This window comes from Lipophrys pholis (genome assembly GCF_963383615.2).
Source record: "Lipophrys pholis genome assembly, chromosome: 22".
NCBI lineage: Eukaryota > Metazoa > Chordata > Actinopteri > Blenniiformes > Blenniidae > Lipophrys > Lipophrys pholis.
Window position 1 is genome coordinate 13073534 of NC_137644.1, and position 19425 is coordinate 13092958.

General features: G+C 43.3%; 1 protein-coding gene across 2 annotated transcripts; it reads left to right on the top strand.

Annotated features, from left to right (window-relative positions):
- Positions 1-9119: 9119 nt before the first annotated feature.
- LOC308127188 (peroxisome proliferator-activated receptor alpha-like) lies at positions 9120-18959 on the top strand. 2 transcript variants are annotated; one of them, XM_080492051.1, is made up of 8 exons: positions 9120-9480; positions 12644-12865; positions 13165-13319; positions 15617-15755; positions 16956-17155; positions 17244-17513; positions 17616-17859; positions 17944-18959. In XM_080492051.1, exons 2-8 carry the CDS (start codon positions 12685-12687, stop codon positions 18186-18188), a joined length of 1434 nt encoding a protein of 477 aa, XP_080348177.1. In that variant the 5' UTR covers positions 9120-9480; positions 12644-12684; the 3' UTR covers positions 18189-18959. The 2 variants fall into 2 exon arrangements, with proteins under 2 accessions (XP_080348177.1, XP_080348176.1); XM_080492050.1 differs by having other exon boundaries at positions 9323-9480; positions 17616-18952.
- The last annotated feature ends 466 nt before the right edge of the window (positions 18960-19425 follow it).

A 19425-nucleotide genomic window follows, 5' to 3' on the forward strand; every position in this document is an offset into this window, starting at 1 on the left:
CAGGGCCTGGCACCAGCTCCTCTATCACTGTCGCCCTGCAGGAAACCCTGACGTCGGTCCCCGTGCTCACCGCATCCACTGAGACCTCCAGTCAGGCGAAAACTCAGGAGTTAAAACTTATTCTCATTATTAATCGGCTCACAAGGTGCAGCACTAAAACCGAACACAGAGCGGCACTCAGATGTAGGATGTTTGTTTCTTGCTGTGTCCTCCTCATGTTATCTGTGTAACTCTTAAACACACATACTGTATGCACAGTATTTTAGGAGGGCTGCATTGTAGTTTTCAATACAGACTTCAGGAAAACTTAGAAGCCGACGTTAGCGTAATTAATCGGTGCATCCCAAAAAATATTTTTTCCACCTCGTAATATTGGTAAATTTCCAAAGCAGGTTTTTTTTTTTTTTTTTTTTGTAAAGATGATTAAAAATACACTCGCTTATCTTTTTGTTTCTTTTTTTTTTGTGGTTTTAATGGCAGCTTATTCGCTTTTAATGGAGTTTACCGATTCTGTGTTATTCGCCAATTATTTGAATTCCCGAACTGATTCCTTGGAGAGAAAATTGATAACACATTGTGAGACTGTTGTTAAAGAACACACGGGGGGGAAAAAAAAAGGAGAAAAAAAAGTGAGGGAAACGTGATAAGCGAGAATAAAGCGCATCGGACCACATCTTGTCGCAGACACACAGGACTCTCGCACTCAAACGCGGCCAAACACCCCAGACACATTTGATGCTGTGTACCCCACAATGAACCCTGGCTCCTGAGATGAATGGGGTTCCCACGCCTCTCGCAAGGAGTGCAGGGCACAGCCTCCTCCTCTGAGCATTCACACACACACACACACACACACACACACACACACACACACACACACACACACACACGCACACAAAGCATGCACTACAGATGGCCACACAGTCTCAGTCAAAGACACAGGTGCGTTTGAGTATGATCCACACACATGGACTGAAATCGCACAATGCCCCATTTTACAAAGTAAAACACTTGTTTATTGGTTGTTGTTTTTTTAGATAACGTGCGCAATTTAGATTTTGTTAAACGTGTTTGCTATTGATTATTATTCAGAGCGGCTAAAACTATGATGGAAGTGTGAGACTGAATGATCTTTGTTGCTGATCATTTACCCCCCCCCCCCCCAAAAAAAAGACTTTGAATTTGTTAAGCAGAAAAGTAGAAGGTGGAAGATTTGTTTGGGAAGTTTTGTGCTTCGGTTACACTTTGTGTGCGTGCGTGTGTGTATGAGGAAAATTGGATATGTGAGGAAGAATTTGGGTCAGCCGTCAAGTTTTGTGTTGCAGGAAGAATTTTTTTATTGAAGCATGTTTCATGTGAGAACATTGCATTTAGTGTGTGTGTGTGTGTGTGTGTGTGTGTGTGTGTGTGTGTGTGTGTGTGTGTGTGTGTGTGTGTGTGTGTGTGTGTGTGTGTGTGTGTGTGTGTGTGTGTGTGTGTGTGTGTGAGACTTAGGGAAAACTCATTTTCAATTTCAACTATGTTTATAAAAATAGGACATTAATAAAATAAATTATATTTGTTTTATTTAATTTCTCCTTTGTCAAATTCATCAGTACTTTTAAAAACAACAAACATAATAGTTTTTTTTTAAGAACTACATTTTTAATTCAGACATATAAAATATACATAAAGTTTCTTGTGTGTAAATTTCTATAATTACACGCTTTTCGTGATGTGTGTGTGTGTGTGTGTGTGTGTGTGTGAGAGAGAGAGAGAGAGAGAGAGAGAGACAGAGGTGGGGGCTTGCACATTGTTACTAATTCATATTTTCACATTTGTTTTAATTATTTGTCACTTCAAAAATTAATGAAGTCAAACAATTTAAATTTTACAGCTTTATATATATATTTTATACCTGTTTAACTGCGGTAGCCTATATTTTAATATGATAACAATTTACTTAAATTCACCATATAATTTTAGATGTTAAATGAATGTAAATCTGTCGAACTGGAGAAAATTTAAATAAAAGTTACACATGAATCCACAACTTATAATTTGTAATTCTTGTGACACGGAGGGAGAAACAAGTTCCTCTTGTCAGAAAGCTTCTCAGAGGGATGGATTTAAGCTCCTTCATCCCAGTAATGCAGTTCTACTATGCAGTAATGTAGTTATCCCGTCTATATTCAGCTGCAGGATCCTGAGCCTTGATCACTCTAACATATGTTACATCTGTACTAATGATACAGTCAAGTAACTGCCTGGCAGGTTTATGACCCGTGTGTGTGTGTGTGTGTGTGTGTGTGTGTGTGTGTGTGTGTGTGTGTGTGTGTGTGTGTGTGTGTGTGTGTGTGTGTGTGTGTGTGTGTGTGTGTGTGTGTGTGTGTGTGTGTGTGTGTGTAATTATATTTATCTCTCTGCCTGTCTCTTTCTGTTGCAGGCTCATGATTTGGGATTAACTTTTTTTTTCCTGGTCTTTCATCCAGACCAAGGTCACAATTTTTTTTTTACATTTTAAAATGAGGTTTTTAAAAAAAAAAATTATTGAATCTACACATATATATATTTAACTTAAATAATTATGGAATTATTTAATTTTCTCATGTTAACTCCAATGTTTGTGTGTATTTGGTTTTCACTCTGCAGCTGCATTTTAAAGGTTAAAAAAAGAAAAAAAGAAATAAGAGCCGGAGTGTTTTTGGTCTTTAAGACAGAATTGGCATGATTCGGTTCCTTCTTCCGCCTTCAGACACAGAACACGCTTTCCAAATTGTCAAATTTGGCCATTCGTGTCTCGAACACGCCAATGTGACAGAGAGTGACACGTCTTAATAAATAGCTTCGACACGTATACATATATATATCTTCTGTGTGTGTGTGTGTGTGTGTGTGTGTGTGAGTGTCAATGAGTGCATCTATGCAGTAGCTCCAAGATAATCCCCTTAAAGGAAATAAGTTAGGAAAAACTGGCCGGGAAAAGCCGTGAGCCTAAAGGTCAAATGAAGATTAGAGGGAAACAGGACACGAGGGCACACCGGCTGGCACCCCGGAACTGCACAAAGGCCTGATTGTGACGGGAGTCCTCTCTGCACTCATGCTCGCCGCCGCCGCCGCCACGCTCTGGGGCAGACCTGACACCTGTTGGCGGCTCTGCTTAACTGCATGCAGGAGTCACTTTTTAAGAAGGAGCCCTGAAACGTCTTAGAGACTCTTTTCCCGCCTCGTTCTGAACCCTCCGTCGATAGTTTGGGCCGCGGCGCGGATCAGCAGACTGCCGCACAAATACAGTCACGAGTGTGATTCAGTGTCATGGGGTTTTTGTCTCACGTCCGTCGTTTGATTTGCCCGATTTTTCCAGTGGCGCCACGAGATGAAACGGAAGGCTTTTGGTTCCTGTTTGCCCGATTTTTAGATTTTACTCCAGCACTGCAGACACGCGTCACTTCAGAGAGCGCAGGGCCTAATCTGAACCGTCCTGGTCCGTCTTTATTAATTCAGCATGATTTGACACTTCATCCAAACCTGTGTCATTTCACCTCGAGCTTATAACATCGTCTAGTTTTTAATAAAACTAGATGATGGAATGATTACACTCTTATGAACATAATTTCTAGATATTTAAAATATCATGAAATTAACTTTAGCAGAATGTAACAGAACGGTGTGGTTTCTGCCTGCCTACAGTAAAACAGGTGAAAGGACCTTAGTCTGCAGCGCCAAACTCATTAAATTACGTCTAAATCCGGTTCTCAGCCTTCCAGAAATACATTTTCTCTGGTTGTTCTAGATCAGGAATGTCGAACGTGTGGCCCAAACAAGGGGGTTTGACCCGGCGATCAGAAGTATGAAAATATAACATCGATGATGTTTACTTCAATTTCTTCCATAAAAGTAAACAACTGCTGTTCCCAGTCTGTCTGGGTGATGCAGCAAATAATCCACCTCATTGCTCAAGGAGCATTCGCACCAAATTCAGGTTTGCCTGGAGATGCATGCTGACGTCTGCAGAAATCCTGAGAGGTGACGAGTTTCTGTTCACGTTAGGAACACGTGAGAATCACACGAAGACGACTTTATTAATCCTCATCGGTGCAATCCAGTTCAGCAGCGTGTACGAGCTTAGGCCAAGGAAGAAAATTAACAAAATGTGAATGTAAAAAACAAGTTTATGTTTGTAGGAGTTCTTTTTTTAAATTCTTATTACAGGTTTTCGTCATAGCTTTAGTGTTAAGTGGATGAAATGTGAACAGTTTGGTGATTATATCGGGTTTTTTTCTTTTTTTTTCTTTGTTGTTCCACTAAAACGAAGAGAAAATCTTCGAGTTATTGTTATTTAACTATTATGCTTTTATCATTTTACTGGTGTGAGATCAGACTTTATGTGGCCGGTGAACCGAAGACACCCACGATGTAGATAATCCATAAAATTAGCTGTCAGCTGCTTTTATTAGGGCCTGTGTGTGTGTGTGTGTGTGTGTGTGTGTGTGTGTGTGTGTGTGTGTGTGTGTGTGTGTGTGTGTGTGTGTGTGTGTGTGTGTGTGTGTGTGTGTGTGTGTGTGTGTGTGTGTGTGTGTGTGTGTGTGTGTGTGTGTGTGTGTGTGTGTGTTTGGGAAACGTCATTTCCAATTCCAACAGTTCAGATTGAGGTCTCTTAATCATCCCGTGTAACGGAGACGTTGTTTCTGGAAAAAGGTTTTCCCTTTAGTTTTCCAGGTCTTTTCTCAGTGCAGCAAAAAAAAAAAAAAAAAAAAATGAACCTTCATAAATCATCATTTATCTAAATGTACTTGCAATGACCCCTTTAAGTAAAAGGCCCTCTCCTGTGTAAACCTGATACCTCACACACACACACACACACACACACACACACACACACACACACACACACACACACACACACACACACACACACACACACACACACACACACACACATTTACCATGAAAGGCTCGGACATTAAGTAGCTCACGTAGAGATTTGTGTGGCATTTATGGGATAACCGCCCTGCAATAAAACAGCCACAAACCGGTGTGTGTGAATGCGTGTGAGAAGTTAAGGCACTGACTCATTTTTTTTTTTTTTTATAAGTCCGAGCACACACCTCGCTCCGCTCACGTCTCCCCCGTTGCTCTCCGGCTCGAGGGGAAACCACAGCAGAGCAGGAAGCTCCATGCAACAACCACAACCTGTCGCCTTGACCCTTCACCAACACACACACACACACACACACACACTCACACACACACACTGTGTCGCCGCGCTCTGCTCGTGTGTCTGACACGTAGTGAAAGTACGACCTTTGAGCTCACTCTCACTCTTCTCATTTCTCAGGAAACCTGAGACGAGGCGAGTGGACAGACCTCGCAGGCCCGCGGCGATGAGGCGGCCTGCGGCGGGCTCAAGTGACACGCAAGGAAGTATCTCAACACTTTCATTTGCAACCTCCAAACGGAGAAAGAAAATGAGAACAGATATACAATTTGATATAAATTCATATGCATTTATTAAGTGAGCACTTTTGAATTGAGGTTGAATTATTGAGAAAAACTAGATTTTTCCAATGAAATATATATATGTAAGTGTAAAAACTGGAAAATATTAAATTAATAGAATAGAAACACTTTATTAATCCCTGATAAATTCTCAACAGTGCTGCAAATTTAACAAATAATTATAAAATATTACATAAATAAATAGAATAAAATGTTTAAAAGTTAATATCAGTATGTACATGTTAAAGCTTGACAGCGAATAAATTCAATATGTACAGAGTTTTTAAAAAAAAGAAAGGTATTTCTGAAGAAGACGAGTAGAGATTGATGGACACAGGAAGGAAGGAAGATTACCTGTGGTGCTCTGCAGGGCGCCTCGGTGGGAGGAAGCAGCCAATCAATCTGTATTTCTATAGCAGCTTTCATTCAAAAACAATGTTTTACACAATATAAACAAATACAGTAATACCCTCTCATCGAACACACACACACACACACACACACACACACACACACACACACACACACACACACACACACACACACACACACGCCGAGTAAATTCTATATTTAAAACGACAAACAGTAACAAAGCGCTATCCAGACAATTCCAAGAAAAGAAATTGATTTACACACAATTGATAATAATAAATGAATATGTCTGTTTGTGTGTGTGTGTGTGTGTGTGTGTGTACATTCGTGAAATACAATAATGTTCTAAAAGAATTTGTATAATCACTGAAATTTATGACGTTTTACATCTTCAGTCTGTAACCAATCACCCGTCACGTCTTCTCTGCGTTTCCCGTGTCGTTCTGGACCGTTCTGACTTTCCGTCGCCGCAGAGACGGCGGATCGCGGCGTGACGACGGAGCCTCCGGCAGGAGACCGACTGTCCTTTGGGGTGAGGTAGTAGGTTGTATAGTTTTTAGGGTCATTCCCAAGCTGTCAGATGACTATACAACTTACTGTCTTTCCTGAAGCGACTGTGATGGCGTCTCGTCCACCGCCACCGCCACAGAGGGAAATTAAACCCCAGGGTCACCTGCCCTTATGTTTGTGTTGTGTCTTCGTCTTAACTCGACCTGTAACGTTTGTCATTTTTAGTGACTTGTGGTAATAATTGCAAAGTCAGTTTGATGTTTATCGTAAACGAGGTCCTGCAGGGTGTTAGATGAGTATATTTGTGACGTTTCATGTATATATGTAGTCTATTTTCTCTCTTAAGAATTAAAAAATACACTTTTTTTTTATGTAAATGCAACTTTTCCTCATCATGTGATACAATTTTTTATTTTATTTTTTTTAAATAACCTCAGTATAATTCACTGTATCCTCATCAACTGCTCCCGGCCCACCCGGGCGACTCATGGTGTTCGTACAGGGTGAGGTAGTAGGTTGTGTGGTTTCAGGGTTGTGATTTTGCCCCCATCAGGAGCTAACTATACAACCTACTGCCTTCCCTGGAGGGCAGCAATACATCACAGGAGCACTCGAACCCCCCCTCACCCCTCTGCTCACGAGCAAACCTGGCCTTTTTACTAAGATTTCACCGAACGGGTGAGTGTCAATACCAAAAAAAATGTAATCTTAGTTTTTCTAATGCAGCAATTGTGTTTTCATTTTTGTATGTTTTCTTCACTAATTGAATAAAGTTTGAGGAAAAAAACAGCCGAGCAAACAACGACTGGAGTCTAATCTTTTTCACTGTGTTGAGATGCAACGGCAAAGTCTTAGTTATTGAAATGAAACATTAGAAATGTTGTTCTGTCCCGTAATCCCCCTGAAGGAGCCCATTACATGCTGATATACTAATCTTTAAAAGCCTCGGCGGCTGTGGAGCGTTCCGACATTTATCTTTTCATCTTTTCTGTAGAAAAAATGTTTTCAAGTGTGTGGAAAACATTTTCATTATTTGTCTTTTTGTCTTAAAAACTAAGGTCATTCATTCTGGATTTTTTTCCCTTGTAAATAATGACAAACTAAATCAATTTATGATAATAAAAAAAAAGAAAAGGTGGAACACAGTGTGAGGGCAGTTGTGGAGCAGAAAACGAGGTGGCGAGGGGCAAAAGCAAATAAACTATAAATAATCACCCTCCTACTTATTCGTATAGGAGGACACTGAGCACCCATAGTGTGATCGAGATTCTCTACACAAGAGGAAAAGACAATACATCCCAATAAGTCCCAGGATGGAGACGAGTCATGACATGCCATGCAGGGGTTTGCAGTAGATGGCGCCAGATATTACAAGATTGACAGTCCTGACAAAGGATGTACAGTTATTGCTGGATTTACCTCACGAGCTGTACATTTAACGAGGCTTCATAGCAGAGCCGTAAAGGAAGAACAGGGGATTACACTGCAGACAGCCGCGTATTATAGTCGTAACTTAAAGACGTTGTATACATCTGAACGATTTCACGTGTTCGCTCGGCTTCATCATGTTGCATGTGAAGAGTGTTTCACATCAGTAATGTGACAAAAAGTGTATCTCACTATTCAGTAAAGGTCACAAAGAAAAGGGAGCAAATTACGCCGGGAGACATTTGTTCAGCGTGTGAGTAAAAGGAAAAAAATATATATTCTGTACCTTAGAGGTGTAATTAACTGATAGTAGAGCAGACAAAGCCTCAAGAAACTCATCACTCTGACCCAGAATGACCCATTTCTTCATTAATATCCAACCAAAGGAGGCAAATAGAATCTACACACTGGCAAAAAGCAGAAATAAAAACATCTTGTTCTCTTATAATGATTTACGCTCTACATCTCGAAAATGAATTAGAATTTTACATTGAAATTTAACAACTGTACTGTTATAGTTAAACATTTATTTATTGGATTAAGCTTTGATTTTTTTTTTCCTAACAGGGTATATAGTTGTTTCCACAAACAGGTAAACCTCAACAAAGAATGGTAAATATACATTGGAAAAAATAATTTTTGTTGTTTTATGGGCAAGCTGCATAGGAAAATTTAATAAAAACAATTATTGGTAAAAGCAGACAAAATATACATTTTAAATTTAATAGATAGACAACCAAGAAGTGTGTGTGTGTGTGTGTGTGTGTGTGTGTGTGTGTGTGTGTGTGTGTGTGTGTGTGTGTGTGTGTGTGTGTGTGTGTGTGTGTGTGTGTCTGTGTGTGTGTGTGTGTGTGTGTGTGTGTGTGTGTGTGTGTGTGTGTGTGTGAGAGAGAGAGAGAGAGAGAGAAAAACTAATGATACAGTAAAGGAACAGCTATTATGTTTTGTTTAGATGCTAAATAAAAATAAATACACATTTAATAACAAAGTTTAATAAGAATATTGTAATATATCAAATAATCCTCAATCACAGTGAAGAGTTCACTCAGTTTGTTGTCAGAGTGTTTGTTGGCACTTATGTGTTATAAAACATGATTTCTTGACCTTTTACATAAGTAATATAAGGTGATCTTTATATCTAATTACAAGAATCACTTCCACAGCATGTCTGGATATTATCTGACAAATGTGGAGTAGTCGAGAAAATCCAGACTGAGTTAAATAATACGATTAAAAGAGGTTATTGTATAATTCCTCCAGATTATCCTCCGTTCTAATGAAGAGCCCGGCAGCAGGCAGGGGGAGCCAAACAGCTCCGGCTTTTTATGGCCGTCCCGTGTTTTTACCGGGGGGGAACGGAGGGAACGGATCATCACCGGGCACCTCTCCCCTGACCTCTCCCGCCGCCTCGCATCACGTCCCCGGCGGAAAAAAGCGGGCGCGTGGCCCGGCGGACGCTGATTGGCTGAGCGCATAGGTGTGTCCGGAGGTGTGCGCGTCACGCCGGCGCTTCGCTCGCTGCGTTATTTCCTGCGGAGGATGAAAGTTCCCTGACGGAGGAGGCGACGCTTCAGCTCCTCGGCAGAGACCACCGAGATCCGCGGGATCAAATCGTCCTCCTTTCTCCTCCTCCTCCTCCTCTTCCTCCTCTGTCAACGGACTCTGGGAATGTCTCGGATTGCACCTCCGAAGGTAAATCACAAGCTTTATTTCCCTGTGAGGTAATAGTTGTAAAACTTTAAAGAGGCTTCGGGGGTCTCTGCGTGGTGTTGATTTAACAAGCTGCTGCTGCGGCCGCAGACGTCTTGTTTCTGTTTTCAAAAGCATCAGATGAACTTCCTGACTTGTCAGTCTTGTTTGTGTTTTGCAGCACAAATAAAGAGACATTTAAATAAATGGTTTACCTGCGGGAGAGGGGTGGGGGGGTGGGGGGATTGATTAAAGAGATCAAAGGTCAGAACAATACACTCAGACCTGCTGAGGTTTTATAAATGGGTGATCGTTTATCTCTGACCTGCTCAGCTGATTTGATCTTTAATGTGAGTTTGTTGTGTGACTCTTGGTGGAGGCCATCAGACGTCCCTGGTCACAGCTCCTGTTTCCTCTTCTCCTGTGACCTAAAGATAGAGCAGGCTGTCTGTGGCTGTGGTTCCTCTGGGACTAAAAACACAATGTGGACCTGGAGCCATCTGTGGAATGGGAAATAAAGGCAATAGCCTGAGTCCTGTCGACCCCCCCCCCCCCCCCCCCCCCCCACCCTTCTTCATATTCCAACCTGAGGAGAGTAAACAACCGCAGTGACCTCTTACAGCTCATTTGACAATAAAGGGGAAACAAAACATGTTTTCAACTTCTACAAATAAGTCATATAGTGTATGGTTTGTCACCACAAGTTGGTCTGATAAGACTGAGTTCATCAAAGAAGAGTTAGAGTCCAGTAACATGATGGCTGATGGAACTTCTTCTCTTTTAAACATCTATAATAGGAATACGATTCCTATAGAATCCAGTCATGTCTGCACCTACCAGGGGAAAAACTTCAGCTTGATGTTTGCTAGATGAATTATTTTTTACTTGCTGTTTGTTGCTTTATGGAAATTTACCCAATATATCATTTGACTGTTTGATTCGAAGATACAAGCTGCTGTTAAACCAGTCCATCAACTTAACTCATAAGATTTAGGAAATGATACTGTTGTACAATGAGAAACTTTAACTTTGTCTGAATTTTGACTTTTGGACGTTTGTTCTTGTGAGATAGTTTTTCTAATCAATCTGTATTTTTCTTCTTGATGGAGGACTGACAGGCTGGTTAAAATGCTGACTTCAGCATAGACATCAATGGGATGACCTCATGTCTCCTGCTTGCTTTTATTAGCTTATTACTGTACCTTTAATGTCACATTATTTGGTTAGAAACCGGAAAGAAGAGTATTGATGAGCATACATCCAAACAATCAATCTGATTTACCCCCCCGCCCCAGCCCCCCCTTACGCAGTCCTGTACTGTCAGGACCTGTCTGCTGAAATGGTGCAACACAAATACGAGATAAACAAGAACAAACATGCCCGGATTAATCACCTAGTCTGTAGAGTTGACTGAGGGCACGTTTGATACACAAAGAACATCTCTGGTTCGGTCAACCACCTAAAGAAGTTTGAAAGTACCAGTTGTACAATCTAGTTCGTTTTAATTAGCATGAAAAAGGATAAATAAACAGTATTATCAGATAGTCAACTTGTGGGTCTTTCTTCTTGACCTCCTTCTTATTAAAGCGTAGACATTCTCCTGCCAAAGTATATATATATATATATATAATAAAAAAAAAGAAGCTCTGCAGAGTTCTAATCCGCCAAGCAAATAAATCTATAGGAACATCTGGTGCGATGAATTGCTGGAAGTCGGAGAGAGCCTTACAGAACACGAGCATTGGCCACGGCTCCAGCAGATGTTCTCCGCCCCGCTGGGAGCAGCTGGGAGCCCCACCAAACGCTCCTACACACATGCTTTAAAGGATCCACTTATTAAAACATTGTTCTGTTCAGACGGACTGACAACCCTGGCAGGTACACTGTTTACTTTTTTGTCCAAGAAGTGATCCACAGGAGACGGATGGAGAAACGCACTTTCGTAATGTAAACACCATTTATAATGTGGCGTATGCATAAATGACACGGCTGATGTGTACTTTGGCTGGACAGATTGGGGCTTTACCTTGTGAAAACCTTTGATTGGACGTAACGTGCTGCCGTTGACTCTCGGTTCACTTCTCACACAATAACCTCATTTCAGTCGTCTGTGTGTTGCCTCATCGTGCCGCGCTTTGTGATCAAGGCCCGGCGTCACAGGTCTGCAACCAACAGTTCTGTTTTAACTCAATTTCCACCAATTCAAGTTAGTTTGGAGCTGAAAAACGGTCAAAAATTTCATAAATTGAACATAAACCACCATTTTCTACATACAATTTAAGCCAATAAATAAAAAAAACGGTTGTTTTTCATTACTGTATTTAGCACTTTTCGACATCTTTAGACACTTTTGGTGGCAGTTTTAGCATTTTTTCAGCCATTTTCCCCTCTGGTTCAGTTGTTTTAAATTGTCATATTCTTCCACATTTCTTTATTTGGGTTCAAACCATGGCTATCTTACAGAGAAAATGTTTCAGAACTTACAGAACTAGTAAATCCAGAGAGGAGAATCAATTCAAATTAGGGCTTCTTCCTCGGGGTGGTTGTCTGCTGTGCGGCAAAACCTAAAACCAGAAAAACTTGTTTATTTTACAGGTTGCGAACCCGTTGCACTTAGCGAAAGGACATTTTAACCTCCCCTTGCACAACACGTTTACAGTCATAGGTTATAGATACCACGAGGAATACCAGAGTTTATTCATGTAAATGAATAGTTATAGTTATTGCTTGTTGGAATTGAAGTGAAGTTACTCTAGGAGTGACTAGAACTTGGAATTTAGCAGTGGGATATGCAGTGAAGAATTTACAAATTAAGCATTTCAAGTCTTTCAAGACTGAAAATGACATTTTTGTGTTCAGCGTTCACTTGAGAACCGGTCGAGGGAACCAAGAAGACTGTGGATTCATTCTTTGATGCTCCTGAACCTCGTGTTTTTGCACATCTGTTCTGCATTAAGCCATTTTTGGGCAAGTCCAAGAGAAAGTGGGATACAGCCTGTGTAGAACCCCAAGATGGACACAGACACTGACTCATGCGTGATTTCATTCATGTTGTGCCGCTTCTTTATAAAGCAATGAAACGCAGGAGACTCCAGGCGTGTGTTTGTTTTTATTCTGATTATAGTGATCAATAAAATAAAAAAATGTGACTCTCCTCTCCCAACAGTGTGGCGAGTGAGCGGTTGCACCTGCTGGTTCGGCAGCACCATGGCGGGGGATCTCTACAGCCCCCCGTCCCCGCTGGGGGACTCCCTCCTGGATAGTCCGCTGTGTGGAGATCTGATGGAGGACCTTCGAGATATCTCCCAGTCTATCGGGGACACGCTCGGATTTGACTTCCCGGAGTACCAGAGTACTGGTCCCGGGTGTCGGAGCTCCATCTCACTGGGTAGGTAGAAAACAACGGTGTCCTTGAGCAAGACTGGAAAAAGCTGCAGGACAAACTGTCGAATATGAGCGTCAATGACAGGAATCATTCCATTACTAATGTCTGATTCATTTTGCTTCACTTCCTGAAAAGCTTGTTGTGGTTTTTTTCAAGTCTCTAGTTATTTTTACAGCTGCTGTCACTGTATGCTGTGGTAGTTCCGTTTAATCAACCTCCTCTTCTTGTCTGGACCGTGATGTCCCACGACACGGCGAAGGAGTCTGACCTGTACATTCACTCCCTGTTGTGTCGCCCTTTAGACACCTTGACTCCCGCCTCCAGCCCGTCCTCTGGTGTGTGTGGCGCAGTGGCGGGCTCGGAGGACGGCCTCGGCCCCCTCAACCTGGAGTGCCGGGTGTGCTCGGATAAGGCTTCGGGCTTCCACTACGGGGTGCACGCATGCGAAGGCTGCAAGGTGAGGAGCGTGGGGACGGTCCGACCAACTGAAAATCCAACATTGTTGTGGATTGTCCCTCGTAACTCTGTGTAAATTTACAGATGCGCATGAACACATTAACACACGCGAGGCCCTGGCATGCGGAGGCGCATGACACAGAGGGCAGCGGAAAGTTTGAGACATGTGGCCGTGCAATGTGAAGTGTGGTACTCCAATGGCCTTGGTTGACTTGTCACCTCTCCCCTGCTTGGCACGGAGCCCAGCGCACTTCATGTTCATGAACACACAGAGCTGGTCCTCGGCACCAGACGGCCGCCGAGCCGATCACCGCGCTCCCAAAAGAATCACTCTCGGGATTAAATGATAAATGGAATTTGTGTATTCTTCGTCAAGGATTTGGCGAGATTGGAAGTTTAATAGTGAATCACTTTTTGCTCGGCAGGACTCCCCTGTCGCCGATGTGGGAAATTCCCCTGATCAGAAAACTGTGGCGCAGAGGACATTGTGTGTCTAGAGACCCTTGTCCCCAGTCATCAGGTCCATGTTTGCATATTAAAGGCACTCGAGATAATCTCTGCATTGTTTGCGGCGTCACGTGAGTTTGTCTTAGCGCCGTATCGCGCTAAGCTGAGTGAAGGTTGCTGCTGCTAATCTTAGCTCCTATTTGCTATTTGCTATGACTTCTATCTTTGTCTGCTTTGAAGATAGCCCCCCCCTCCACCCCCATTCAGATTATAACAAAGAAATCCACAGCTTAGTGCTTACACTAATGTAATCGACGCTACGCTTGTTTAGTATCGCAACTTGGCCTGTTTTCTCAGTGTGTCATGGCCGTTAACGTCTCGGCGGAGAGGCCCAGGTTTCACAACTCCACTTTTCCCGGTCCTGTTGGTTGCACAACAAACATCTGAGATGGGAGCCATTGCTGCAAAACCTGCCCTGCTTCCTAATGGGGCTTCGGCTCGTGACGCACGTCGGCACGTCGCCGCCGGTAACGCTCGTCTTGCCGACACGGACACTGAGGCCGTGCCAGATGGCTGCAATTCTCACGGAGGTACAGGTCGACCTTGAACTGCCGTGGACTCTGCACATATGAGAAGTGCACTCCGGCGGCGTCTGAATATCCTCACTGGCAATATTGCGTCATCGCCATCATGGAAAAAATTCCTGCCGGTGGCATGCGGTGGTCACGGTTTTCTGCGCTGCGGCGCGTCTGTGTATCGTTTTCAACACCTTACTCTGAAAGAGAGGAGCTTTCAGCGGGTGGGAATGTAAATGCAGAGCACTGTGGTGATTATGGTGTGAAATATAGGCGCACAAGGACGGTCTATAGGAGCGGAGTAGTAAATCACATGATAACAAGCGCAAAAAACACATTTGCCACAAGGAAAATTGTTTCCCAACACAGATCTTAGCTGGTGTCATAGGTGTTATTACTCACATCTCAGGCAATAAATCTTCATACTGTACTGCTGTCTGACGTGCCCCCCCCCCCTCACACACACACAGACGTGCAATGACATGCTTGGCGTAAACACGCAACATCTGTTTTTCCTCCTTGAGCAGCTCCATTGTCTTATAACGGGTTTCTGATCACTCCTTTTCAACTATAGATCAGTCTGACTTCTCCTTTCCCTGTATTTGTGTACATTTCATTCAATCTTCCCCCACAAAAATCATATTTCGGGGTTACAAATGTCACCCGAAGTGATTTACAGCCCGTATTGGGAGTGGATCGGGATTTCTTTTTCAAAGGAAACGCTGCTGAAACCTTGTGTAATACGATGGCGGATACCTTTCAACCAGCATGTGGCTCCAGATGTGCAGCCCGAAAATCTATATTCCCCTCTCGACGGCGAAGGTTGAGGAATGTCCTCGCTGCAATTTCAGGGATGTAGATACGTGCGAGCGAACGTGCACCAGAGGATCATATGTTTTCGCACATGTGGGACATCTGTTAGCTTGTGTTGCCCTCCTGCCCTGTATCCCAGTGTGCGCTGGATGGCTCGAGGACGTCTCCTCCAATCAGGGCTCTTCCTCGGGAGGGTCACGTTTGAAGCACATCTTCAAGGGCATGTCATTATGTCGACACGCACGCCAAAGAGGTGTATAAAACACACGTGTGGTATGATAATGCACTGCAGATATAGACGTCTGACACATTCAGTTATCATACTCAACAGTCGAGTGTCTTTAGTGATGAAGGGCTTCTCGTTCATGTTTTTCTTTTATTAATATATCGAAACATTTTGACACGTGCTTAAGGACTGCTAAACGCCTTTTTTTTTGTTGTTGTTGTTGTTTGTTTTGATTAGGGTTTCTTCAGACGGACCATCAGGCTCAATCTCGAGTATGAAAAGTGTGAACGCAGCTGCAAGATCCAGAAGAAGAACCGCAACAAGTGCCAGTACTGCAGATTCCACAAGTGCCTGTCTGTTGGCATGTCCCACAACGGTAATGGTGACACGTCTCCCACCCCTAACCCTCAACGGCAGCACTCACTCACTGTCTTGTCAGAATAAGGACGATAGAAATTGACATTTAAAGCTGCTGAATAGGCTGAAACTGATGCTGAATACTTACCTGAAAAGAAAAAATATGTCATATTGTTAACATTAGCAGGAAAAGCACAACACTGACACCTCGAACTAACACATTGAACACATTTGGAGATAATCACTGTGGTAAAATGTGTATTAAATATGGAATTTACTCGCACTCTTCGACAGTAAAAAAAAACAACAAACAAACAAAACTGAAAATTTGAAGTTGTCAGCATTTATAGGTTACTGTGCCAATAAATAGAACTGTATGTGGCGCCTCAACTAAAATGAATTTGACACCTCCGGTTTAAATCTGACATATTTTCCAGTCCTGCGGTCAGAGTTGTGTTCATACTATCCTGCCTGCCGATGCACAGCGAGTACAATGAGCTGCCAGTTGTTAATTAAAAGAAGCAACTGGAAAACGGGGATTTAAAAAAGTCATTCTGAAATCTATTTGCTGTGAATACTTCTTGTGCGTCGGCCTTTCCGGGTCGCCATGACTATCCGGGGTCGCCCTTCCTGATGCAACCTGGATAGCTGGAGGTCAAGGGTCTTGCATGGATTCCTACTGCAGTGACCTGTTGAGAGTGCGATTAAAGTTCAGTGAAAGAAGCTCTAACAAGCCTTTGTGAATACAGTTGTGTAAAAACCCCGGCGATAACGTCCTCCGTCAACACTTTCCGACAGCAGAACGTGTCCCTCTGTGATTTCGCGCCGGCTCAATGTGCTTTAAATTGCCTGGGTTTTTATAGAACAAAAGTCCCGCTGCAGTCGGCCTGACACTGAAGAAAGAAAAAAAAACCACGAGCTGGTAGAGCTCCACATCTGGCCTGTCATCTGCGCTGACTTGCTGAGGGGGTCACTGGGTTTGTTGCAGCGGCCTCCTACTTGCAGGCAGAGCGGAGTCGGAAACATGAGAGGAGGACGATGTGTCTCAGAGGAGTGGAAATAGAAGCCAAAAAAAAAAAGCACCAGATTGTTTGCTTGTTTGGACACGTGCACGTTGACAGCAGCAGCCCGACGTGTCCGTCTGCGTTTTTTTGCTGGACGAGTTCTAGTCGTACTTTGTAACGGTGAGCATTTTTATTTTATTTACTTTCTGCACCAGCTATCCGGTTTGGTCGGATGCCCCAGGCGGAGAAGCTGAAGCTCAAGGAGGAGAGCAAGATGGTGGAGAAAGAAGAGGAAAGCCCTCTGAAGGCTGACCACAAGCTCCTGGTCAAGCAGATCCACGAAGCGTACATGATGAACTTCAACATGAACAAGGCCAAAGCGCGGTTGATTCTCACGGGGAAAACCGGCAGCCCGGTAACGGAAACGAACAAAACCCCCGTTTAAAGCTCCGTCCACGACTGTTGTCACTACAAGCATAGTTTCTTCCTCCCGTGTCTCGCAGCAGCCCTTCATCATCCACGACATGCAGACCTTCCAGCTGGCGGAGAAGACTTTCGCGACTCACCTGGTGAGCGATGACGAGGCGGCGACCGAGAGCAGCCGTCAGGCCGGACAGGTGATTCCTGCGGTGACGTGTGGAGCGCTCCAACAGAGCGAGGCCGAAGCCAGACTTTTCCACTGCTGCCAGAGTGCCTCAGTGGAGACGGTGACGGAGCTGACAGAGTTCGCCAAGGCCGTGCCGGGCTTCCAGAGCCTGGATTTGAATGATCAGGTGGGTTAAACACAGCGCGGTCATGGGACAAGTCAAGATTAAAGAGTAAGCGTGTTTAAATGCCTCCGTGCCCTTCTTTCTGCCCTTATAATCCAACTTCAGGTGACTCTCTTGAAGTATGGCGTCTACGAGGCCCTTTTCACCCTCCTGGCCTCCTGCATGAACAAAGATGGGCTCTTAGTGGCCCGTGGCGGAGGCTTCATAACCCGCGAGTTTCTGAAGAGCCTCCGACGGCCCTTCAGTGACATGATGGAGCCCAAGTTCCAGTTTGCAACCCGCTTCAACTCTCTCGAGCTGGACGACAGTGATCTGGCCCTCTTTGTGGCCGCTATTATCTGCTGTGGAGGTAACGGGCCCCGGATGACAGACGATGTGACATTTCTTTGGAGGTGTAGATCTGCAAACCCTGACCTGTGTTTGTCTCGGTCAGACCGCCCTGGCCTGGTGAATGCACTTCTGGTGGAGCAGCTGCAGGAGAGCATCGTCCAGGCCCTGCGGCTCCACCTGCTGGCCAACCATCCGGACGACACCTTCCTGTTTCCCAGGCTGCTGCAGAAACTCGCTGACCTCCGGGAGCTGGTCACTGAGCATGCGCAGTTGGTGCAGGAAATCAAGACGACGGAGGACACTTCGCTGCACCCTCTGCTGCAAGAAATATACCGGGACATGTATTGAAAAGTTAGATGTGCATTGAAATATTAACTCTAAACACAAGACTGGGTGTGTGCATCCAGCATAACATGACATTATGTAATATTTTATTAATAATGTACTGTAAGTAGTGTACAGCAGATGTAGATTCACATGTTTAGAAGGCAGCTGTTATAAAATGGGAATATGAAAAACTTTAGGGGGGGGGGGGGGGTTATCTTCATTTTACACATTTTCAGTTGTGCATTAACTATCAATACCACACACGTGGACAGAAGCTAATCGGAACATGCTGTGCAAATGTACATAGTTTATAACCTGACTGTACATACAGGATATTCAAGATGCCCTGATATGACCGCTGAAGTCATGCACTCAACGGGGCTTGCTGCTAATATTGCTCAATTGTGCTGATTTTGCCTGAGGCAAATGTAATTGTCACACATTATTATTATTTCTGCCTTACTACAAATTCACTACGATACTGATGCAGGTCAATGCATAGTTCTCATTAAGTGACACATTTTTTCAGTCTGACCTCATTTTTTTTTCCCCCCGTGGTGACCACACCACATATTACGTTTTGTTCTTCTTTTTTAATACTGTGATTTCATGTATGGATTTTAATCGCATTGCAGTAACTCAGGTTTAACAGTTTCTTTCAGAGTGAGATTCTCAGTGTTACAGAGTACAAGGTGTTTTGTACATATCCTCCTATTAAAAACAAGAACAAGCTGTATTGGCCTGGCCTGTATAGACTATTTTCACAATAAACACAATAATCGGGTAAAGTGGTGCCTGTTTTATTTTGTAAATATGACAAGAATTTGGTGACCAGGAAGAACAGCACATGTGCCTCTATGAACTGAGGGCCTTGGCCTCGAAAAATGGAGCTTGACTGGATGATTTAAGCCTGAGTTCCATGAGTCATATTAAAGTGCACAAGAAAAGAGCCTACTAAAAAAAAAAAAAAGAAAAGGTTTATTAAAAAAAAAAAAATCCTTTACTCAATATATTCTTTTAAATGCCTGTTGTATCACACTGTCATTGCTAGAACTTATAATTAGTCCTTATTGAAGACAAGTGATAACATGGGGAGAAAAATATTTTCTAAGAGCAGAAAAAAAAATTCTCTAAAGGGTTTTTTACTTTGACAATTTGGGTTTGGGGACTAGGAAATATAACCCACTGGTCAATAATGAACAATAAGAGTGTGGGCAGAGAGGAATGCATGGGCTGTAAGGGATTAAACAGTGTGTAC